We start from the raw sequence: 23,290 nt of genomic DNA, 5'->3' as shown, positions 1-23,290 counted from the left end.
CAGTACCAGGCGCACACCATCACAGATTGCTCCCTTTGCAAGGCCTCACACCAAGAGGTTTGCTGTGCCAGTCTTCATGTTTAACATGCATGGTCAAAGGATGTTTTGAACTGCAAACTTCCGCTACCAGCCAGGCCTAGAGTATTCCCTGCAGGCAACAGCACATGTGTTTCTCACGAAGATGTCAGAGAGGTGTGGGGAACTGGAAGGAAAAGGCTGAGCTCTGCTCCACTGAGCCACTCCTGGAAACTTAGAAGATGACCTCCAGATCACCTTACAGTTCTTCCTTTGGTTAGCTCTCTGTTCCATCCTGTTAAGATCCTTTCTACTCTGCCAGCTTGTGTGTTCCTTCCCTTTAGAATCAGGTACTTTTATTTTTATTTTGCTCTGCCAAAGAGTGTTACTCTGCCACCACATCCTGCCCATCCAACCTAGATTATAAGCGACATGATTCTGGCATATATATGTATATGTAAGGCTTGCTCATTACACAGTGGAAGACAGATGATGGGCAAAAATATCATCCATACTGGGCATTCTTCACGGGTCTTTTTTGTTTGCTTATAGTCAGCTTGAAAGAAGAAGCTGAGAAACCTCTTCAGGGGTGATACTGACATCACATCCTTTCCACTCAGCAGGACTTGCAGCCATCAAACTCGCCTCTGTTCACTTCTGCTTTCACTGAAGAAAAGAGAAAATGGCCAGATTTTTTTCTCTCCTGTGGCCCGTCGGCCTGATACTATGTGAGTATGATACCACAACTGTGGGTCTTCTTTACTAAGCCACAACTGGTGAGAGGGGTAGACTTTGGATGTGATTCGGGGCTGCAGTTTGTCCAGCAAGACTTTTGGATTTGTTTTCTGTGACTACACGGTTTCCATGCTGTATAGCAAAAATTGCCCAGAATTACTGTAACTTTCCAAAGCAGCCCGCTATATCTATGCAGTATGTTATGGGATGGTGAAGGAGGAGGCTGCTGTTGAGAAAAATAAATCTACCGTCATGTGGAGTTTGTTGCATGGTTCTTTTAATTTTTGAAGTTAGGAAAAAGAACTTTTTTAAAAAAATAAAAAACCCACACCTTTTATTTGATAGAAGTATCAAAACACCTATGTGAAAACACAGACTCCGTATAGAAAACACTTTTCTTATTTAGAACATTGCAAAAAAAAGTGCAGTATAAAACAAAAAAACCAAATCAGATATCAGATGATACATTCTTAACTAGACATGAGAGAAAAAGCAGAAAATAAAATGATTATGCATCATAATGTATGAATAATAATAATAATAATAATAATAATAATAATTTATTTATTTATACCCCGCCCATCTGGCTGAGTTTCCCCAGCCACTCTGGGGAATAATCCTTGAATAATAAGAAAAGGTAATAATCAGAAAAAGGATTGCCGTAGCTTGCCAACAGGGCCATATAAATGAGAATAACGCATAGCACATAACACATTTTGAAATGTTGTATTCCAATGGTTTATTAAATTGGCTTCATCTCTCAAAAATGTATTTGGTGCACATCCTTCCACACTCCATTTATAATGTGAGCTTAATTAGAAAGGCCGTCTCCATGCTCCTGTAATCCCATTGCCATTTGTCAGAATATTTAGAGGATTTAGCACATGTTTGTGAGATAAAATATATGTATTTTAGGCCTGAAAGTTATCCTTTATATGGTGCTCAACCATTAAAATCAATCATGACCAAGGATTACAAGGAGTTATTTATATACAGTACAGTGGTACCTCGGGTTAAGTACTTAATTCGTTCCAGAGGTCCGTTCTTAACCAGAAACTGTTCTTAACCTGAGGTACCACTTTAGCTAATGGGGCCTCCCGCTGCTGCTGCGCTGCTGCCATGCAATTTCTGTTCTCATCCTGAAGCAAAGTTCTTAACCCGAGGTATTATTTCTGGGTTAGCGGAGTCTGTAACCTGAAGTGTATGTAACCCAAGGTACCACTGTACATGAATTAACACAATCAAAGCTACTTTGAAATGTAAGGAATTCTGTTAATTTTACCAAGGAAAGGGCATCCCATGATTTTTTTGCAAATATTCTTGTTTCAAAGGTATCTTCTTATGTTTCCAGTGACACACATAACCAAAAGTGTGTTTGATATTACTGCTCTTTGGTATAAAGTTTAGAAGAGAAGCAAAAGGATCCATAACTACATTGTTCGGAAAGGGCCACGTGGCTTGCCCGAACATTTCCCAAAATGACAATATTTCATTTTACCAATGCGAATCTAATATGCAACCCGAAATAAAACAGAAGCCCAAGCACAGGAATTTGCAAAAAAGGGAACTGATTAATCAGAAAGGAGAACCAAATAGACCGGGTGCATTAAAGAGCAAATACAGTTAATAAAAGAAAACCAACAGAAGAAAATCCCTGGCTTAATGACAACCATCAGCCCCTTTGCCATATGCACAATAAATTAAGAAGACAGTGTTGTTGTTTTTCAGGAGTGCATATGATGATAATTATATTAATCTTCTTATATCTTATAGTGTGGTGGGTTTGTTCGATTTTTCTGTTATTTGTTTGATTGATTGTATGTTTGTTTACTTGTGTGTACGTCTGTTTTTCAGAAATGTATTTATTTTAAATTAATAAAAATATATACATTTTTAAAAAAATCTATGCTTCACAGCCTTTGCTGTCATTCCGTAAACAGTAAATAACAAAGCAGTTTCTTTGCTCTCCAGGCTGCTGGTGGCCCCAAGCCAACAGTATGGTACAAATGAAGTTGACCGGTGACGTTCCCCATGCCTCCAAAACTCCAGTGGAACTGAAATGTGAGGCCAGCAAAATGGATGTTGGGGTGTACTGGGTCCGTCAAAACTCGGACCTCAGCACTCACGTCATCCTATATATGTCTTCAAGGTCTAGAAGCCCACAAGAAACGGTCAGAGGCTACACAGCATCAAAATTTTCTGGCCATTACCTGCTAACAATTGTCAGCTTCGGGAAGGAGTATGAGGGCATCTACTTTTGCTTTTTGTTCTACAACCAGGCGGTCTTCTTCAGTTCAGGACTCAAAGTCTACCTGCCAAGTAAGTCTCATTCCAAGTGTTTAAACGCCCACGGTCAGTGGTGTGAGTTTGATACACATTCCCTGCCACACCAGCTGTTTCCCCTGCCCCCTTTTGAGAGGCGTTTTCCAGAACGTTGCTATTTTGGGGAGGGGGTGGGTGGGATTCAATCACATCACATTTCAAGGTGTGCGGTTATAGTCGGCTGGGAGGTTTTGTGCAACAAACTCGCTTCGCCAAAAAATCGTGCTTTATGTGATAAGGAAAATGTCAGGAAAATGATGACGATAATAATAAATAATAATAATACATTTTTATTTATACCCCCCGGCCAAGACTGGGCTCAGGGCAGCTAACACTGAATAGAAATACAGTAAAAAAACATTTTAAAAAATAAACAAAGCCAAAAAACAAACAAAAGAAGAGTTGATTAAAATGTAAGTTAGAATACAGTTTAAAATGCAGCTTAAAATGTAGCCTCGTTTTAGTGGTAGCCTATAGATCAAAGCCATAAGGTGAGAAAATGTCAAATACAGTGGTACCTCAGGTTAAGTACTTAATTTGTTCCGGAGGTCCATACTTAACCTGAAACTGTTCTTAACCTGAAGCACCACTTTAGCTAATGGGGCCTCCTGCTGCTGCCACGCCGCTGGAGCACAATTTCTGTTCTCATCCTGAAGCAAAGTTCTTAACCTGAAGCACTATTTCTGGGTTAGCGGAGTCTGTCACCTGAAGCGTATGTAACCTGAAGCGTATGTAACCTGAGGTACCACTGTATTCACCAGGGCCAATTATCCATGCTGGTCCTACATGGGCCAGCAAAAAGAGCCGAGGGAAAATTTATATACAAATCCCATATAAGGGGTTCCATCAAAATAAAGAAATGGGGGGGTGGGGTTAGACTGAGTCCAGCCCAAAGACCAAGCGGAACAGCTCTGTCTTGCAGGCCCTGCGGAAAGATGTCAAATCCCACAGGGCCCTGATCTCCTATGGTAGGGCTAAGTCCTCTAAATATTCTGACAAATGACAATGGGGTTACAGGAGCTGGGAGACAACCTTTCTAATTAGCCTTCCTGCAAATAAATCAGACCGAAGACCCATTAAATAGCCAATGTCACCTAATCTCTCTACATCAGAATCCAGGTTGTCTCCTGTTTTAGAAAGCCTTGCCTCTCTAATCTTCTCGCCCTTGGCTATTTATCGCTCTTCATCTGGATAATCTTGAAGAGTTTTCCCGTTTCTTACAGCCCTGCTCCCAGGGTTGCTTTCCTTTCCACCTGATACTACAGAATCGAGCCATTTCTGTCTGATTTCTGAATTTGGTAAGGTGGGCAGCAAAGATAGGTCCCCCTCCTTGCTTCAAAAAAAGTTCTAGTCTGGTCTAATATTATTAATAATAATTTACCACTTATATTCTGCTCACCCCAACCACTCTGAGGAGCTTCCAGCACAATAAAAGCACAGCAAAACGTCAAACATCGAAAACTTCCTTGTACAGGGCTGCCTTCAAATGTCTTTGGAAAGTTGTGTAGTTATTTATCAGTTTAACATCTGATGGGAGGGCATTCCACAGGGCTGGCGCCACTACCAAGAAGACCCTCTGCCTGGTTCCCTGACACTTCACTTCTCACAGTGAATGAACCACCAGAAGTCCCTCAGAGCTGAACCTCACTGTCCGGGCTAAACAATGCGGGTGGAGGGCCAAGACCGTTTGGGTCTATAAAGGTCAGCACCGACACTTTGCATTGTGCTCAGAAACGTACTGGGAGCCAATGTAGATCTTTTAGGACCGGTGTTATGTGGTCCCGGAGGCCTCTCCCAGTTACCTTTCTAGCAACTGCGTTCTGGATTAGTTGTAGTTTCTGAGTCACCTTCAAAGGCAGCCCCACATAGAGCTCATTGCAGTAGTCCAAGCGGGAGATAACCAGAGCATGCACCACTCTGGCAAGACAGTCTGTGGGCAGGTAGGGTTTCAACCAGTGTGCCAGATGGAGCAGGTAGACAGCTGCCATGGGCATAGAATTAACCTGTGCCTCCATGGACAGTCATCGTGTGAAATTCACACTTCTCTGAATTTTGCAATTCAATTCTCTGAACAATGAAAATGCATGTACTAGGATGAAATGTGTTGAATATTTGCAGATTAGTTGGGCTGCAGAAGGCGTGCTGGGGAGACCACACATTCAAGAAACGCAAAGTAACTTTTGCTAGGTTTTAATAACAAAAACAAAAACTCCTTTTACACTAAATTACAATATATCAATAAGCATAACCCATCCACCAGGGTACTGAGAGAGCTACATGCTGCTCTTTATATACCATACCCAACAGCTTAATTACCACAACTTAACAGCACCTGCTATACTGCTTCACAGCTGTAAAACTAGGTCACGTTATTTGCTCTGGCCTTTAAAGAAATACACATCTTGTGGAACAATAATGAACCTTCAAATTTAAAGAGACAATTCAACAAAATGTGCATAAAAATGCATATATTGGTGAAAATAACATACAGTGGTACCTCGGTTTATGAACTTAATCCATTCCGGAAGTCCATTCTTAAACCAAAACCATTCTTAAACCGAGGTGCGCTTTCCCTAAAGAGGCCTCCCGCCACCAGTGCCCTTCCACCGTTTAGCTTCCGTTCTTAGACCGAGGTAGAGCTCACAAACCGGGACACTACTTCCAGTTTTGCAGAGTTCGGAAACCGAATAGTTCATAAACAGGGCTGTTCTTAAACCGAGGTACCACTGTACAGTGGTACCTCAGGTTACAGACGCTTCAGGTTACAGACTCCGCTAACCCAGAAATATTACCTCAGGTTAAGTACTTTGCTTCAGGATGAGAACAGAAATCATGCTCCGGCGGCGCAGCAGCAGCAGGAGGCCCCATTAGCTAAAGTGGTGCTTCAGGTTAAGAACAGTTTCAGGTTAAGTACGGACCTCCGGAACGAATTAAGTACTTAACCCGAGGTACCACTGTACATGTGTTAGACTAGGGGAAACGGATTTACATGAATGTGTATATTGGGAGAGGTTTGTACTACAATGCTGGTGAATTTTCATGCACACCTTTTAAAAATACACACCAGCAACAGATGTGGAAACGAGGAGGAAAGAACTTAAGAGTGGAAAAATGAGAAACTGAGAGAAACTGAAATTGACAGATTCGTCCATCTATAGTCCTTAGGCAGTAGAGTTGCCACCTGTCCGCTTTAAGATTGTCTCATATTTGAATGTAAAATGCTACATCCTGTATTGACGCAGTTTTGTCCTGTATTTCAGGTCCCCCTCCCCCCCCGGTCCAAATGCATGTGTTTGAAATGGAGTAGAAAGGTCATGTATTTAAGCTCTGCGAAGCCAAGCACAGACAGATTTACAAATTCTTGTGTGTGTGTGTGTTTGGGTGCAACAGATTTCAATCCTGTCAGGCTGCATTGGACCATAATGGATTGCTCTGAAGTCACTTTGGCACCAGATTAAAATAATAATAATCACCCCCCAACCACCCAGTATTTTGCCAGAACAAAGGTGGCAACGCTATTAGGCAGGGATTGTGCAGCCCCCTTCCCAACCAAGCCCTGAGCCATTGTAAGCATGCAGGAAAAGTCTTCATCTTTGTTTTCTTTACAGAGGCTACCACCATCGCACCCCAGGTTTCAACTCCCCGTGAAGGACTTACAACAACCATGGGACTTCCACATTCCACAGCCTCAGGTATGTTTCCTTCTCCCTGCTACTCATTTGGGTCATAACTGGCCCCAAAACAAGAAGAAGTGATTGAGAGTGAGGCCCCGAGATGTTGCTGGACCACCAACTTCCATCATCAATCCGAACTGGCCATACTGGCAGGGGCTGATGGGAGGGGAAGTCCAACAGGGCACCGCCATTTTGGCTACCCTGGTATGTAAAAAGATATAAAGCCACTTTTACAACCAGTGCCATGTACCGCTTGGGGCATGGTCCAAAAAGTGAAGGAAGCAGGGAGATTGCTGAAGCTACCGTATTTTTCGCTCTATAGGACGTACCGGACCAGATGCACCGGACCATAGGAGGGGGAGAACGGGGGGGGGGGATCTCCCTCTATCTGCTGAGCGCCCCTTCAGCGAAGTGGCAGGAGAAACAGAGCCCCTTCCATTTCTCCTCCCACTTCGCTGAAGGGGCAATGCGCAGCTCTCCCTCTTCTGAAGCCAGGAGAGTCTTGCTCTCCCGGCTTCAGCAAAAGGAACCCAAAGCCTTCAGAGTGCAGCGCGAGTTCCCACTGCACTCCAAAGGCTTCAGGCGGCTATCCCTGAAGGCTGGAGAGTGAGAGGGGTTGGTGCGCACCGAACCCTCTCGCTCTCCAGGCTTCAGCGAAAGCAACGCGAAGCCTCCGGAGCGCTGAGGGAGTGCTCCCTCTGTGCTTCGGAAGCTTCGGTTGCTATCGCTGAAGCCAAGGAGCCTGCATTCGCTCCATAGGACGCACACACATTTCCCCTTAATTTTTGGAGGGGAAAAAGTGCATCCTATAGAGCGAAAAATATGGTAACTAAGCAGGTCTGGTTAGATTCCCCAGATGCGAGAGACCATCTAGTGATCCTTGAGGTCCCCTGTGGGAGAAATGTGGGTGGAGATGCCGAAAATTCCAACGGATCAGAAAAGAATATTTATGTATGCAACCACAGCTGCTCAGGTGTTAATGGCCCAGAGGAAGAAGACAAAGACCCTACCAGAAGAGAATGGCAGATTAAGTTGATGGATTATGCCGAAATGGCAAAAATGGCCGGAAGAATCGGAAACCAGGAAGACCCAAAATTTTAATAAGGAATGGGGAAAATTTATAATTTATCTTTTAAAAAAAAAAATCGTAAACAGCTAAAATCATTAGTAGGATTGGAATGACACTAGTAGTTTAATGTTGAATTTTGAATATAATGGAGATGTAAAAGATTTGGATTATTATAAAAGATGCGGGAGGAAATGGACCCACAAAGGGGAGGAGGGAAGTTCAGGAGTTGCTTTGGAATATTGTTGTTATGCTGGTTGTTGGATAATTGACTGTAAAACTTTAAACTGAAAAACTAAATAGTTTTGTTTTTAAAAAGGAAGAAAGGTGGGTGGGATGCAAATGAAGGCTTGGATCCAGACCACGTTAACAGATCTTAGGTACTGATAAAATTGTGAGGAATTATGGTATTTTGCTCATAATTCATTGACAGCTTAGGCCCAGTATTGTTTCTCCAAACTGGCCTCTCAGCAGAGTCAACACGCACAGCAGCAGCTTTCAGCGTGTAGGAAACCAAAGCACAAAGAAGAGCAATAAATCCACACAGCATTCCAGACGTCAAGTAGAATGGTTTGTTGTTGTTGTTTAGTCATTTAGTCGTGTCCGACTCTTCGTTACCCCATTGACCAGAGCACTCTTCCACTGCCTCCCGCAGTTTGGTCAAACTGGTAGCTTCGAGAACACTGTCCAACCACCTCATCCTCTGTCATCCCCTTCTCCTTGTGCCCTCCATCTTTCCCAACATCAGGGTCTTTTCCAGGGAGTCTTCTCTTCTCATGAGGTGGCCGAAATATTGGAGCCTCAGCTTCACGATCTGTCTTTCCAGTGAGCACTCAGGGCTGATTTCCTTCAGAATGGATAGGTTGGATCTTCTTGCAGTCCATGGGACTCTCAAGAGTCTCCTCCAGCACCAGAATTCAAAGCATCAATTCTTTGGCGATCCGCCTTCTTGATGGTCCAACTCTCACTTCCATACATCACTACTGGGAAAACCATAGCTTTAACTATACGGACCTTTGTTGGCAATGGTTTACTACTGGCAAATTGAAGCTTAAGGTTGCAAATGAGCACTGAGTCCATAAACGTCCACTAGAGCCCTGGTGAAGGCAATCCTTAGAGTGAATCTTTCACTCTCCTTTTTAAATATACATAAATTTATTTATTTGGTTTTTCAGATTACATTTTTACAGTCATGTATGGAACATACAACATAAAAAGAAGATCTCCTGGACTTCCCTCCTCCCCTTTGTGGGTCCTATTGTTAATCATTTCCTCCTGCATCTTTTATGATAATCCAAATCTTTTACATCTCCATTGCACCCAGAATTCACCCTTAAGCTGCATGTGATATTCCAATTCTACTAACAATTTTAACTTTTTACAATGGTTTTTTTTTATTATTTATAAATATTTATTTTGGTTTTGTGTAATAAAACAGATATTACAATCGAACAAAACAACAGAGAAATACAATAAGAAACAGCATAAAAAACACAGTATAAAAACATATAACAGAAAAAGTAAAAAAGAACAAAAATTAAAGAAAAATTAGTTTTTTGATTCTTATCTTTATAACCCTCTTTCCTGACTTCCTCACATCTCCCTTTCCTGCATTCCCCTTTACTCAATCAAATTTAGCAGCTCCTTACCCTTTTTCAAATCTTAGTCAATATTATATATTCCAACCTATTATGTCTTCTATTTTCCCTTTCCTTTTAAATACATTCTTACATATTCTTTGTAACTTAATCCCTTAAGTTATGTAGTGAAGTTTCACCCTGGGCCAGCAGGGGGATACTGTATATAGTTTTCACTCAGGTCTGTAGATAGTTTTCACTCAGGTCCACGTCAGTTATTTTAGGCGGGAAACGCTGGGCTGTTGTTGCTACAATGTTGACAGCCGGCTGCCTATAAAAGCAGGCCGGCTGAGCTGTTTGCAGTCAGTTCTATTCCAGCTTACAAAATAAAGAGCTACTTGGAGAAATCGCTGTGTCGTCTGCTATGTCAACCCACAACTTAACACCTTATATCCTTTGTTTAGTTTTGACATAATTTTACTCTGGTCTTACCCTTTTTTTCTTAAAACATTTTTACATATTTCTTTTTACTATGTCACTGATGCCATATTTTCTTTATATCCAACATCATTTTAACATTCAAACATTTTGCAATGTTTTTGGAGATATTCTTTGAACTTCTTCCAGTCCTCTTCCACCGACTCTTCTCCCAGGTCGCGGATTCTGCCAGTCATTTCTGCCAATTCCATATAGTCTATCACTTGCATCTACCATTCTTCCAGAGTGGGCAAATCTTGTGTCTTCCAATACTTTGTGATGAGTATTCTTGCTGCGGTTGTTACATACATAAAGAGTGTTCTATCTTTCTTTGGCACCAATTGGCCGACAATGCCCAGAAGGAAGGCCTCTGGTTTCTTAGGAAAGGTATATTTAAATACCTTTTTTAGTTCATTATAGATCATTTCCCAGAAAGCCTTAACCTTTGGGCATGTCCACCAAAGGTGAAAGAATGTTCCCTCAGTTTCTTTACATTTCCAGCACTTATTATCAGGCAGGTGATAAATTTTTGCAAGCTTGACTGGGGTCATGTACTACCTATAGATCATTTTCATAATATTTTCTCTTAAGGCATTACATGCCGTAAACTTCATATCGGTGGTCCACAACTTTTCCCAGTCAGCAAACGTAATATTATGACCAATGTCCTGTGCCCATTTAATCATAGCCGATTTAACTGTTTCATCCTGAGTGTTCCATTTTAACAGCAAGTTGTACATTCTCGAATGTATCTTAGTTTTAGGTTCTAACAATTCTGTTTCTAATTTCGCTTTTTACAATGGTTTTTAAGATTTCCCCCATTCCTTATTAAAACGTTGGTCTTCCTGATTTCTTGATTCTTCCAGTCATTTTAGCCATTTCGGTATAATCCATCAATTTGATCGAGAATCTTTCGCTCTCAGTCCTGAAACAGTCTTAGTCCAGATGGAAAGTGTGACTGAGAGAGTGATAAGAGTCACAGTCCACAGACTCTCCTCTTAAATTCAGTTTCACCTCTTCCCGTTTCCCATGGAAACTGTGTAGGTCAAATGAAATCATTTCTTTGACCTTGCAGGTGGTGGGCAACTTCCAAGAACTCGCCTCATGTAGATAATTAAGATAGATAACTGTTTTCTGAGAACCAGTGACCTAATTTTACAGCAATCCCGAACAAAAAAACAACTCAGGTTTCATATATTTCAGTGGGAACTACATAAATTTATTTATTTGGTTTTTCAGATTACATTTTTACAGTCACATATAGAACATACAACATAAAAACAAGATTCCTAGGAATCTCCTGGACTTCCCTCCTCCCCTTTGTGGGTCCTATTGTTAATCATTTCCTTCTGCATCTTTTATGATAATCCAAATCTTTTACATCTCCATTGTGTCCAAAATTCACCCTTAAGCTACAAGTGATATTCCAATTCTACTAACTGTTTTACAATGGTTTTTAAGATTTCCCCCATTCCTTATTAAAATGTTGGTCTTCCTGATTTCTGATTCTTCCAGTCATTTTAGCCATTTCGGTATAAACTGTGTAGGTCAAATGACATCATTTCTTTGACCTTGCAGGTGGCGGGCAATTCCCAAGAACTCGCCTCATGTAGATAATTAAGATAGATAACCATTTTCTGAGAACAAATGACCTTGTTTTACAGCAATCCCCAACAAAAAAACAACTCAGGTTTCATATATTTCAGTGGGACCTAATTTAGTCCGAATCCAACTTAAAGTAAATAGCCAATCTCAGCAATAAACACACAAATTGTTCTGCAGTGCTTTGAATCTTCTCCCTCGCTGCTTTTAATGTGAGAATTTCAGTAAAAGCATTGGGGCAAGTCAGCGCTCCCCACATCCCGCCAATGAAGTGAGTGGAAATAAAAACAAAACGCTGTTTTCCTGCAGTATTGGCTAGAAATGATCTCAGCACAGTGATGCCTCTAATTTGGCAACACAAAAGCTATTTTTTAAGGACCATCACGAGGGGGTCAGCTCAATGGGCACTGCCTTCAAGGCTCACAGCTTAGCCGTGGGTTGGTTTTGTTTGTTTGTTTTGGTACGTTACTTTATTTTCTGCCGTGTTGTTGTATTACATTGTTATGAAATTGCATTTGCACTGTTGGATTTTGAGATGCCTCCCTGTTTTCTTTGTTGAACACTGCTTTGAGCACAGTTATTTATTTAGTGGGAAAACAGCATGTAAATAAATCATGGATTGATGGATGGATGATGGCCAACTATAGCAACCCTGCTGCTCTGCTCCTCACTGCTACTGTCCAAGTGAGTGAGCATGAGGCATGAGACTGGCCACTATCAGAGACTTGAGGTTAGCCACTTAGTGGTTGGAAATGGGAGAGTTGATGGACCTTGGCTTGATCCAGCAAGGCATGTTATTGCAGTGATTTTCTCGTGCAGGTATAGTTTCTTTGTAGGAAAAAGTGCACAGCATTGATAAACAGTCAGTGACCAAACTTAGATCATTATATCTTTCCATGTCTACACACATCCGAGTCCAGCAAGAATAGCCACTTAAATGCTCGCTTTCTTGTGAACTCAATTGCAAATATTGATTAGAAGTATCTTCTTTGGCGATCACTCGTAGCCAAGTAAGATTGTCTTCCATAAACATGGTCTTAACCATGAGTCCGTAAGTGACTGTGGAGGCCAGTTCTGGATCCACACATCCTTCCACAGTGGGGACATAGGTTTCCGGGCAGGAGTTGATCATGTTGAGGGTTTGCAAAACCCTCTTAGCACCTTTCTCCCTTTCGCCCTGAGTTTGAGTGTCTTCAAAGCCCATGACACCTTTGGCAAAGGCTGTTCTCGAACTGGAGCGCTTGCAGGCCAGTGTTTCCCAGTTGTCGGTGTTTAGACTACATTTATTTAGATTTGCCTTGAGAGAGTCTTTAAACCTCTTTTGTTGACCACCAGCATTACGCTTTCCATTTTTAAGTTCGGAATAGAGTAGTTGCTTTGGAAGACGATAATCAGGCATCCAAACAACATGACTAGTCCAATGAAGTTGAAGAATCATTACTTCGACACTGGTGATCTTTGCTTCTTCCAGTACACTGGCATTAGTCCGCCTGTCTTCCCAAGTGATGTGTAAAATTTTTGGAGACAGTTTTGATGAATGTACTTAAAGCTGGAGTGCTAGAATGTCCCTTACTGTGGCATTCAAGAAGGACAGTGGTCCACCTCCATTGCAGAAGGACTTGCAGATCAGAAGGTCGGCGGTTCGAATCCCCGCAATGGGGTGAGCTCCCCTTGCTCGGTCCCTGCTCCTGCCAACCTAGCAGTTCGAAAGCACGTCAAAGTGCAAGTAGATAAATAGGTACCACTCAGACGGGAAGGTAAACGGCGTTTCCGTGCGCTGCTCTGGTTGGCCAGAAGTGGCTTAGTCATGCTGGCCACATGACCCGGAAGCTGTACACCGGCTCCCTTGGCCAGTAAAGCGAGATGAGCGCCGCAACCCCAGAGTTGGTCACTACTGGACCTTTTACTGGGTCCCTTTACCCTTTTTATACCTGCAGATGTAAAAATGTACTGAAAACTGTAGTGCTAGAATGTCCCTTACTGTGGCATTCAAGAAAGACAGTGGTCCTCCTCCATTGCAGAAGGGCTAAGCGAAGGTTGGGCACCATGCTGGCAAATGGATCACAGAATAGCACCAGGGAATGAAAGGCCCGGGTCAAAAACTGGACAGCTGTAAATCACAGGTTTGTTACTAGCTGTTGCTTTAGGATTCATTTCTGGTGTGCTCTTGTTTCTGCTTGGCAGATCCAGATGACGACATGCTGTTCCCCTGTGAGCTGTACATTTGGGCCCCCTTAGCAGGTGGTTGCCTCCTTCTGCTGGTAATGTTGGTGATCACCCTGTCAGTGTGCTGTGGTAAGATAATTTCCTTTAAACTCTATTGGATGGCAGTACTGGGGTAGTAGGTTCATTTAAAACTAGCTGGGAACTAACTAATTCAAAGACCTTGTTTACCATAGCAGCCCTTTATAATCTCCTAGATTATAAAGTGAGAGATTTTACTTTCTTGGGCTCCATGATCACTGCAGATGGTGACAGCAGCCACGAAATTAAAAGACGCCTGCTTCTTGGGAGAAGGGCAATGACAGGCCTAGACAGCATCTTGAGAAGTAGAGACATCACCTTGCCAACAAAGGTCCGTATAGTTAAAGCTATGGTTTTCCCAGTAGTGATGTATGGAAGTGAGAGCTGGACCATAAAGAAGGCTGATCACCGAAGAATGGATGCTTTTGAATTATGGTGCTGGAGGAGACTCTTGAGAGTCCCATGGACTGCAAGAAGATCAAACCTCTCCATTCTGAAGGAAATCAGCCCTGAGTGCTCACTGGAAGGACAGATCGTGAAGCTGAGGCTCCAGTACTTTGGCCACCTCATGAGAAGAGAAGACTCCCTGGAAAAGACCCTGATGTTGGGAAAGATGGAGGGCACAAGGAGAAGGGGGCGACAGAGGACGAGATGGTTGGATAGTGTTTTCGAGGTTACCAGCATGAGTCTGACCAAGCTGCGGGGGGCAGTGGAGGACAGGAGTGCCTGGCGTTCTCTGGTCCATGGGGTCACGAAGAGTCGGACACGACTAAACGACTAAACAGCAACATAATCTCCTAGGCATTTTGTTTCATAATAACCAGGGTACCTTTTTTTTTTTTACAGAACATGCCTGCTTTCTCTCTTAATAACTATAGCTCTCTCATACATTGCTGGATTTGTAGGGCTCTGCAAAGGGAGGCAGCCTAGAAAACAAATCTCACTCTATTTCTCCACACACACACACACACACACCTTTTTCAGAATTCTGGTGAATTAGCAGAGGTGTCCACAAATGGGTTACAGACTAATTATAAGCATTTTTAAAACGCTGGTCGAGAGTTGGGTAAAGGAGTCAAGCAGCAGCAGAGATAGAACAAATTTTGTGGTGCAAAATTTGGTGAAAAAGCCTACTTCGAGACCTGTTTTTCACAGCACCAAAATTTGCCTTTAAAAAGGCTAGATGGAACACATGAAGTGGACACCATCTTTCTGTCTATCTCACTAACTACATATACAGTATAAAATGGGCAAAGTTGAGCAAAGTTTTCAAACCTTCAGTGAATCTCTTAGAGATTTTCAACCTTTTTGAGTCCACGGCTCCTTTGACCAACTACATTATTTCTGCGGCACCCCTGTGGGGCTTGGGAGCCCAGTTATGTCACCCCTTGCCTGCATAGCTCGCAACTTCTCACCCTTTTTCAAACATCCTGTGGAGTGTTTCCTCAGCCTCCACAGTGTGGTGTAGTGGTTAAGAGCGGTGGACTCGTAATCTGGTGAACCGGGTTCACGTCCCCGCTCCTCCACATGCAGCTGCTGGGTGACCTTGGGCCCGTCACACTTCTTTGAAATCTCTCAGCCCCACTCACCTCACAGAGTGTTTGTTGTGGGGGAGGAAGGGAAAGGAGAATGTTAGCTGCTTTGAGACTCCTTCGGGTAGTGATAAAGCGGGATATCAAATCCAAACTCCTCCTTCTCCTCCTCCTCTCCTCTCCCCTCTCCTTGGGAGTCCTCTGGACAGCTGCTTCTGCTGCCCCTGGTCTCTGAGCTGCCCCACCCCACCCCAAAGAGAGGTGTCTCCTCACACTGCCCCACAGGGGCCTGGGACTTGTCTGTCCATTCCCAACAGCAAGGGCGGGCAGACTAGCTGGCTGGGCTCCCTCGCCCACTTGCTTGCTTACTCCAAGGCCACCTCAGCTCCTGGCAACCAGCACCCCCTGGGCCAGCCCCAGAGGCACCATTCGCCTGAGGAGCTTGTAGCTAGGGCTGCTACAACAAACAGCTGGGCAAGACTTTGGGAGGCAGATGCAAGGAGGAATCAGAGGAGGAAGGGAAAATAAGAGAGACAGAGGCCAGAGTTGCCTGCAGCACCCCTGACCATCATTCAAGGCACCCCAGGGTGCCACGGCACACTGGTTGAAAGCCACTGCCTTAGAATGATAGAAATCCCTGTCATAATGATACGAGCTGAGGCACCTAGAATCTCTTGCATGAGGAAATTCAGCAGCAGAAAGCCCTCTTCTACCTCCCTCATTCACAGCTGAAAAAAGTGATTTTATATATACCGTATTTTTCGCCCCATAGGACGCACTTTTTCCCCTCCAAAAATGAAGGGGAAATGTGTGTGCATCCTATGGGGCAAATGCAGGCTTTTGCTGAAGCCTGGAGAGCGAGAGGCGTTGGTGCGCACCGACCCCTCTCGCTCTCCAGGCTTCAGGAAGCTATCCGCAAGCCTTGGGAGTCCGGTGGGAGTTGCCGCCAGGCTCGCAAGGCTTGCGGATAGCAGCCTGTTCTGGGGGCTGGGGTCGGGGGAAGCTCGGGCTTCCCCTGCTCCAGCCCCGCGGCTGGGGGGGGGGGGATAATTTTTTAAAATTTATTTCCCCCCCAAAAAATGAGGTGCGCCCTATGGGCCAGTGTGCCCTATAGGGCGAAAAATATGGTACATATGGCTCAAAAATACAAAATTAAGAGGTCACAAAGCGCTGCATCATTTTAAATATACTAATATTTAAAATATGGACTACTGCAATGCGCTGTACGTGGGGCTACCTTTGAAGGCAACTCGGAAAGTGCAATTAATCCAGAATGCGGCAGTTAGACTGATGACTGGGAGCGGCCGCCAAGACCATATAACACCGGTCCTGAAAGACCTACATTGGCTCCCAGTACATTTCTGGGCACAATTCAAAGTGTTGGTGCTGACCTTTGAAGCTCTAAACGGCCTTGGCCTAGTATACGTGAAGGAGCGTCTCCACCCCCATCGTTCTGCCTGGACACTGAGGTCCAGCTCTGAGAGCCTTCTGGCGGTTCCCTCCCTGCAAGAAGTGAGGTTACAGGGAACCAGGCAGAGGGCCTTCTTGGTAGTGGCGCCCGCCCTGTGGAATGCCCTCCCATCAAATGTCAAGGAGATAAACAACTATTTTACTTTTAAAGGAAAACTGAAGGCGGCCCTGTTTAGGGAAGTTTTTAATGTCTGATGCTGTATTGTTTTTAATATTCGATTGGAAGCCGCCCAGAGTGGCTGGGGTATAAATAATAAATTATTATTATTATTATTATATGAATAAAATAACTTGCACGTTTCTCTCCCTCTCGCAAATGAATTGAAGACCCAAGGAGGCGGCGACGGCGTTGCAGATGTAAAAAGTGAGTCCTCTCCAATCAGGCATCCTGTCACATTAAATCCACAATGCAATCCTAAGCACACTTGCGATGGATGTGTGAGAAGCTTGGTTCACTTCGCACTTAAAGGGGAACTTACCAAATTCACATTTTCTGAAGCGATATGCAAAGTGAAGCACTGTTCCTCTTTGAAAGTCACACTTACCTGAATTTTGCGATGCAGCTCTTCAGCTAGGTATTCTGCACAAAAAATGCATATACAGTGGTTCCTCAGGTTACATTTGCTTCAGGTTACAGACTCCGCTAACCCAGAAATAGTGCTTCAGGTTAAGAACTTTGCTTCAGGATAAGAACAGAAATCGTGCTCCGGCAGCGCAGTGGCAGCAGGAGGCTCCATTAGCTAAAGTGGTGCTTCAGGTTAAGAACAGTTTCAGGTTAAGAATGGACCTCCAGAACGAATTAAGTACTTAACCCAAGGTACCACTGTACTACAAATAAGTAGATAAATCATTGCATACCTTGACAGGAATTGCAGCTCCTAAATTTTCAGTGACTGGATGCTAACTTTTGGCACTGGCAAGATAAAGACCCAGATACAGTACGAGGCTTGTTAGGCCAATGTATGGAAACTAATGCTGCCCTTTCACCAAACTCGTTTGCCAAATCGTGTCAAGACTTTGTCATATGCTTACTGACGTCTTTGCTCCCTCTTCTTTCTAGGCCTCTGAATGGAACCAATGGGACAGTCGCTACGTCACGCTTGATCAAATAGGACATTTCAGCCAGATTTTCCCATTGCATTCTCACTGCATCATACCTTCCGACCTTGCCAGAAAGACTCTTGAATGCTCATAATGGCTCTGTGCTCCCATAGCAAGGACGAATGCCTTTGCCTTACAGCTTTGCAGGAAAATCTTATCCGCCTGCTGTTATGTACCGTATTTTTTGCTCTAGACCACAAGACGCATCTAGTTTTTGGAGTAGGCAAACAAGAAAAAAAATATTCTGAATCTCAGAAGCCAGAAAAGCAAGAGGGATCACTGCACAGTGAAAGCAGCAATCCCTCTTGCTGTTCTGGCTTCTGTGATACCTGTGCAGCCTGCATTCGCTCCATAAGACGCATACACATTTCCCCTTACCTTTTAGGAGGAAAAAAGTGAGTCTTATAGAGCAAAAAATACGGTATGTTGGGTTAATTTACTTTGCCTTGACCTATCTTGCACTAGGACGCTGCAACAGTTTAAGGTGGAGTTCTTAAATAGATCTTCATCTCACAAACTTTGGCTGTCCTCGTTATAGAAAAGCTGCAAAGATGTTCAGCCAAATTTACTGCCTGAATAGGCAGCATTTAAGGGAAGGAAAATGGAGCAACGGACTGCTGCTTAGGATCTGTGCAGGTGCATTTATGTACATTTTCATACTAGACTTTTTGCAGCTGTCCCCTTAGATCTTTTGATGCCTAGCAACTTGGGAGGGAGGGTTGAAACCCAAAGAACTCGGACGCATGCCTGTGTATACTAAGAAAATGTTGAAATCCCCCTCTCCCCAAACATCACTCCCAAAGACTAAGTCCAGACAGTGTGTTAGCACTGCTGTAAACCACCAAAATGCCTATATTTCGCAAATCCAATTGAAAACGCACGTAAACGTAATAGTCCATATAGTAACAAACACAAAGTTATTTTCTAGAACTACTTCTCAAAAATTAGACACTTCTCAAGTGGTATGTAATTTTTGAGAAGTAGTTCTAGTAAAAAACTTTGTGTTTGTTACTATAAAGGTAAAGAGACCCCTGGCCATTAGGTCCAGTCGTGGCCGGCTCTGGGGTTGTGGCGCTCATCTTGCTTTACTGGCCTGGGGAGCCAGCATAGAGCTTCCGGGTCATGTGGCCAGCATGACTAAGCCGCTTCTGGCGAACCAGAGCAGCGCACGGAAACACCGTTTACCTTCCCGCCGGAGCGGTACCTATTTATCTACTTGCACTTTGACGTGCTTTCGAACTGCTAGGTTGGCAGGAACAGGGACTGAGCAACGGGAGCTCACCCTGTCGCGGGGATTCAAACCGCCAACCTTCTGATCGGCAAGCCCTAGGCTCTGTGGTTTAACCCACAGCGCCACCTGCGTCCCAGCGTTTGTTACTATACGGCCTATTAAATTTACATGTGTTAGCACCGCTGGGCACCAGAAAATAGGAACTATACCTGGCAAATAGGGACAGCCGGAGTCTGTGCAGTACAAGCGAAACCACGTGACATTTCCTGTCCTCCTCTTTTGTGCTTTGCCATCTATAAGCAAACCGCAGGAACATCGCTATGGTTAAGGTGTGCAACGTTTCCCGCATCCCTTTGTTCTACAACATTAAAAATAAAGCCTGAGAATTTCTTTTCATCATAAAATCAAGTGGCCTCTACTTAATGTAACTGCTTCAGAACCACAACCATAACTAAAAACAAGCAAAACTTTGGGCAGAGGGAAGAAAGAATAAGTGGTGTTTATTCCGCTTGTGGGCGTCTCATGGACATAGAGTTGGTCGCTGTGGGAGCAGGGGGCTGGACTAGGTGAGTCACTGGTCTGAGAATGCAGGCTCTCTTTAGGTCTATCCGCGGGGGGGGGGGTCCACAGCCAGAGAGCAGTTCCGGCAACTCAGTTAAGCACCATTGCAGGCCAGCACTCCCCCTCCCCTGCCCGTTTCTTGCCTTTACATACCGTACTTTTCGCTCTATAAGACGCACCAGACCACAAGACGCACCTAGTTTTTGGAGTAGGCAAACAAGAAAAAAAATATTCTGAATCTCAGAAGCCAGAACAAGAGGGATCGCTGCACAGCGAAAGCAGCAATCCCTCTTGCTGTTCTGGCTTCTGGGATAGCTGCGCAGCCTGCATTCGCTCCATAAGATGCACACACATTTCCCCTTGCTTTTTATTTGGGAAAAAGTGAGTCTTAGAGAGCAAAAAATACTGTACTTCTGAGAAGCCCGAAACGAATATTTCATGTCAAAACGGATGCTGGCCAGTGTGCGAAGTCTATACTTTTTTTTTTAGATCTAGGACTCCACCTAGCTCCTAGCAGCTCCTTTTCTTTAATCCGTCTCCCGTGTAGCAGTGGCAGGCTTTAAGCTTTCCAGTCAGGAACTGTCATGATTTCAGCAGGCCTTATCAAAATCAGATTGCATAAGATGATAAATTGCTGGGGAAAAATTTACAATGATGTAAGTGGGAGTGGGAGACGTGAGGGAGTCCAAAGAAGTTCTGAAAAATGTGTTATGATACATGCTATATTGTTTACTATTTCTGCATTTTGTATCTAAAAAATCTCAATAAATATTCATAAAAAAAAAAAAAACAGATTGCCTCAACCGTCCTTTGCGCCTCCCCTCCCCCACCAGCAATGCTAGTTTCATCTTCAGGTAATAATAATAATAATAATAATAATAATAATAATAATAATAATAATAATTTATTATTTATACCCTGCCCATCTGGCTAAGTTTCCCCAGCCACTCTGGGCGGCTCCCAATCGAGTGTTAAAAACAATACAGCATTAAATATTAAAAACCTCCCTAAACAGGGCTGCCTTCAGATGTCTTTTAAAAATAGGATAGCGGCTTATTTCCTTGACATCTGATGGGAGGGAGTTCCACAGGGCGGGCGCCACTACCAAGAAGGCCCTCTGCCTGGTTCCCTGTAACCTCGCTTCTCGCAATGAGGGAACCGCCAGAAGGCCCTCGGTGCTGGATCTCAGTCTTAGTTATGGCTAAAACTAAGGTCATTGTATGTGGCATGCAATCCTAACACATAAATTAGGCAACGGGACATGATTTTAGGGACCATTCCCCCAACCACACAGGAGACTCAGCTACATAGCTGTCAACTTACAGATTTGAAAATAAGGGACCAGCAGCCTTGAAAATAAGGGATCAGCAGCCAAAATAAGGGATCAACAATTACCATATTTTTCGCTCTATAACACGCACCCGACCATAACACACACATAGTTTTTAGAGGAGGAAAACAAGAAAAAAAATATTCTAAACGAAACAGTGGATGTATGATTTTTGTGGTTCATGCTGTGGCCACAGACATGTGATCTGATGGTGAGTTTGGGGTAGCCCAATGCAAAAATCCTGAGGATCCATGTGGATCCATGCTTTGTAACCACATTTTTGCACCACTGCGGCCCCAGGCAACAGTGGGTGCGTGATTTTTTTGGTGCAAGCTGTAACCATGGACATGCTATGTGATCTGATGGTGAATTTGGGGTGACCCAGTTCAAAAATCCTGAGGATCCATGTGGATCCGTGCTTTGTAACCACGTTTTAAGTGGGGAGAGAAGGAAAAGCACTCAAGGGACAAGAAGTACGCGTAGGGTGGGTGGAGAAGGATGATGCTAATAATGCAGAAGAGGGGTATAAGAGGAGAAGGCTCCTCTCCTCTCCCGCTTTGCTCCTTTAAAGCAAGCAGGCTCTGCTTCTCTCCCTCCTCCCCGGCTCACTGAAAAACTTTGCTGCTATTTAGCAAGCTGAGTGGGGAGGAGAGAGGGACAGAGAGCCTGCTTGCTTTAAAGGGGCCAACCAGACAGGAGCCGCTTACACTCGTGTAAGCAGCTCCTCTCCTCTCCCGCTTTGCTCCTTTAAAGCAAGCAGGCTCTCTGTCCCTCTCTCCTCCCCACTCAGCGGCTCTTCTCCCGCTTTGCTGTTTCAAAGCGAGCCACGGAGGAGGGAAGGAAGGGGAACCATGGATCCTCTGCTCACGACTGCAGCAGATCCCCCCGCCATCCATAGGCATTCGCTCCATAACACGCACAGACATTTCCCCTTACTTTCTAGGAGGAAAAAAGTGAGTGTTATGGAGAGAAAAATACGGTACTTTGATAAAATACATATTCGGTTGCGTGCAAATGGCTTTAGATACCTATTAGGTCCATAAATTACCATATAGCATATATTCAACACAAAAAAGCAACAATTTGTTGTTGACAAAGGACAGCTGGACATAGAAAGGGCCCCATTACCTTCAGTAGCTTATTTAAGGGACATCATTAATAAGGGACAGCAGCGGGACATGGTGCTGGGATAAGGGACTGTCCCGCCAAATAAGGAACATTTGACAGCTATGCTCAGCTATACAGCTGCAAATAAAATGTTTTAAGTGTTTTAAGTGCAATATACAATGTGACACTAGATGGCGATGGTGAGCCTTATGGAAAATTCAATGTATTTTTAGGAACGCTTTTTTTAAAAAAGCAATTTCATAACATTTTTTATATGTGTGTAGACTCCACCATGGTTGCATAAAAGGCCTTAAAGCAGTTGGGGAAATACACTGCAAGGTTGGAAATGCGTTTGTTTCATACAAAATATGGTGCAAGCAATGAAATCAAACAAACCCAATTTAGCAAACTTTTTTTTTTTTACTCATTACCAGTAACAGTGTAACAATATACATCATCTGTAAATATAGTTAAGCCTAGAAGGCTCTACCCATTTCTCACCCCCATGCATTCATTTGGGTATGCTTTACATCTTTCCCACGATAAGCAGGGAGCTGCCGTAAGAGAGTCTCAGTTATCCATGCTGAACACAGAAAAGAATTTTATCTGTGATACAGTGTCTAGAAAAGCACGCAACAATTCGCTGGAACATGTTGCACACATTTAACATGTCCATTTGCATCATTTTCACGATGGCTTTCTTGAGTCTACCAGCTCCATGTTGCTCTATATGCTGTCAGTTCTAATGAACGCCCTCAGGCTTTGCTCTCCCTCAAAGTTAAGGAGGAAATGTTTGCAAAATAAAACCTTTATGTGTAAAGTCTACTATTCTTGGGAATATTTGGGGGGTGGGCTGGGCTGGGCTGGCAAAACTAAAGGTGTAGGAACTGCACTATGGTGCCCTGAAATTACAGCTCTCACAAACCAGCAAGGGTTGTGGTTGTGAAAGGCCACTTCTGCTTCTTCTACAGTTAACAGGATGCGATTGTATAGTCTCATTTTCAAAAACGCCGAAAGTGAAGCCATTTGCTACCCTTGAAAGGAGAAAAAGGCTCATGTCCTCCTCCTCCTCACTGGATACAACAGAGCAAGTAGACGAGGGGTTATTTGTGTACGCTGTGCAGGAAACCCAAAACATCTCATTCATGAGTTTCCATGAATTATTAGAAACGTATGAAAGCAATCACACTGAAGTAGCTGAATTCAAATAAAATAAAATAAAAACAAAACCACTGGTTAAGAATGT

The 23,290-nt window shown here is 43.6% G+C and overlaps 1 protein-coding gene across 1 annotated transcript; it reads left to right on the top strand.

Annotated features, from left to right (window-relative positions):
- The first annotated feature begins 379 nt into the window (after nucleotides 1-379).
- Nucleotides 380-18,000, top strand: CD8A (CD8 subunit alpha). Its single transcript, XM_079950093.1, has 6 exons — nucleotides 380-743; nucleotides 2,722-3,069; nucleotides 6,681-6,764; nucleotides 13,653-13,763; nucleotides 17,042-17,078; nucleotides 17,775-18,000. The coding sequence occupies exons 1-6, from the start codon at nucleotides 698-700 to the stop codon at nucleotides 17,824-17,826; spliced, it is 678 nt and encodes a 225-aa protein (XP_079806219.1). The 5' UTR covers nucleotides 380-697; the 3' UTR covers nucleotides 17,827-18,000.
- The last annotated feature ends 5,290 nt before the right edge of the window (nucleotides 18,001-23,290 follow it).

Source organism: Podarcis cretensis (genome assembly GCF_951804945.1).
Source record: "Podarcis cretensis genome assembly, chromosome: 13".
NCBI lineage: Eukaryota > Metazoa > Chordata > Lepidosauria > Squamata > Lacertidae > Podarcis > Podarcis cretensis.
The sequence above is the reverse complement of the archived record's forward strand: the minus strand, read 5'-3'. Positions and strand labels throughout refer to the sequence as shown.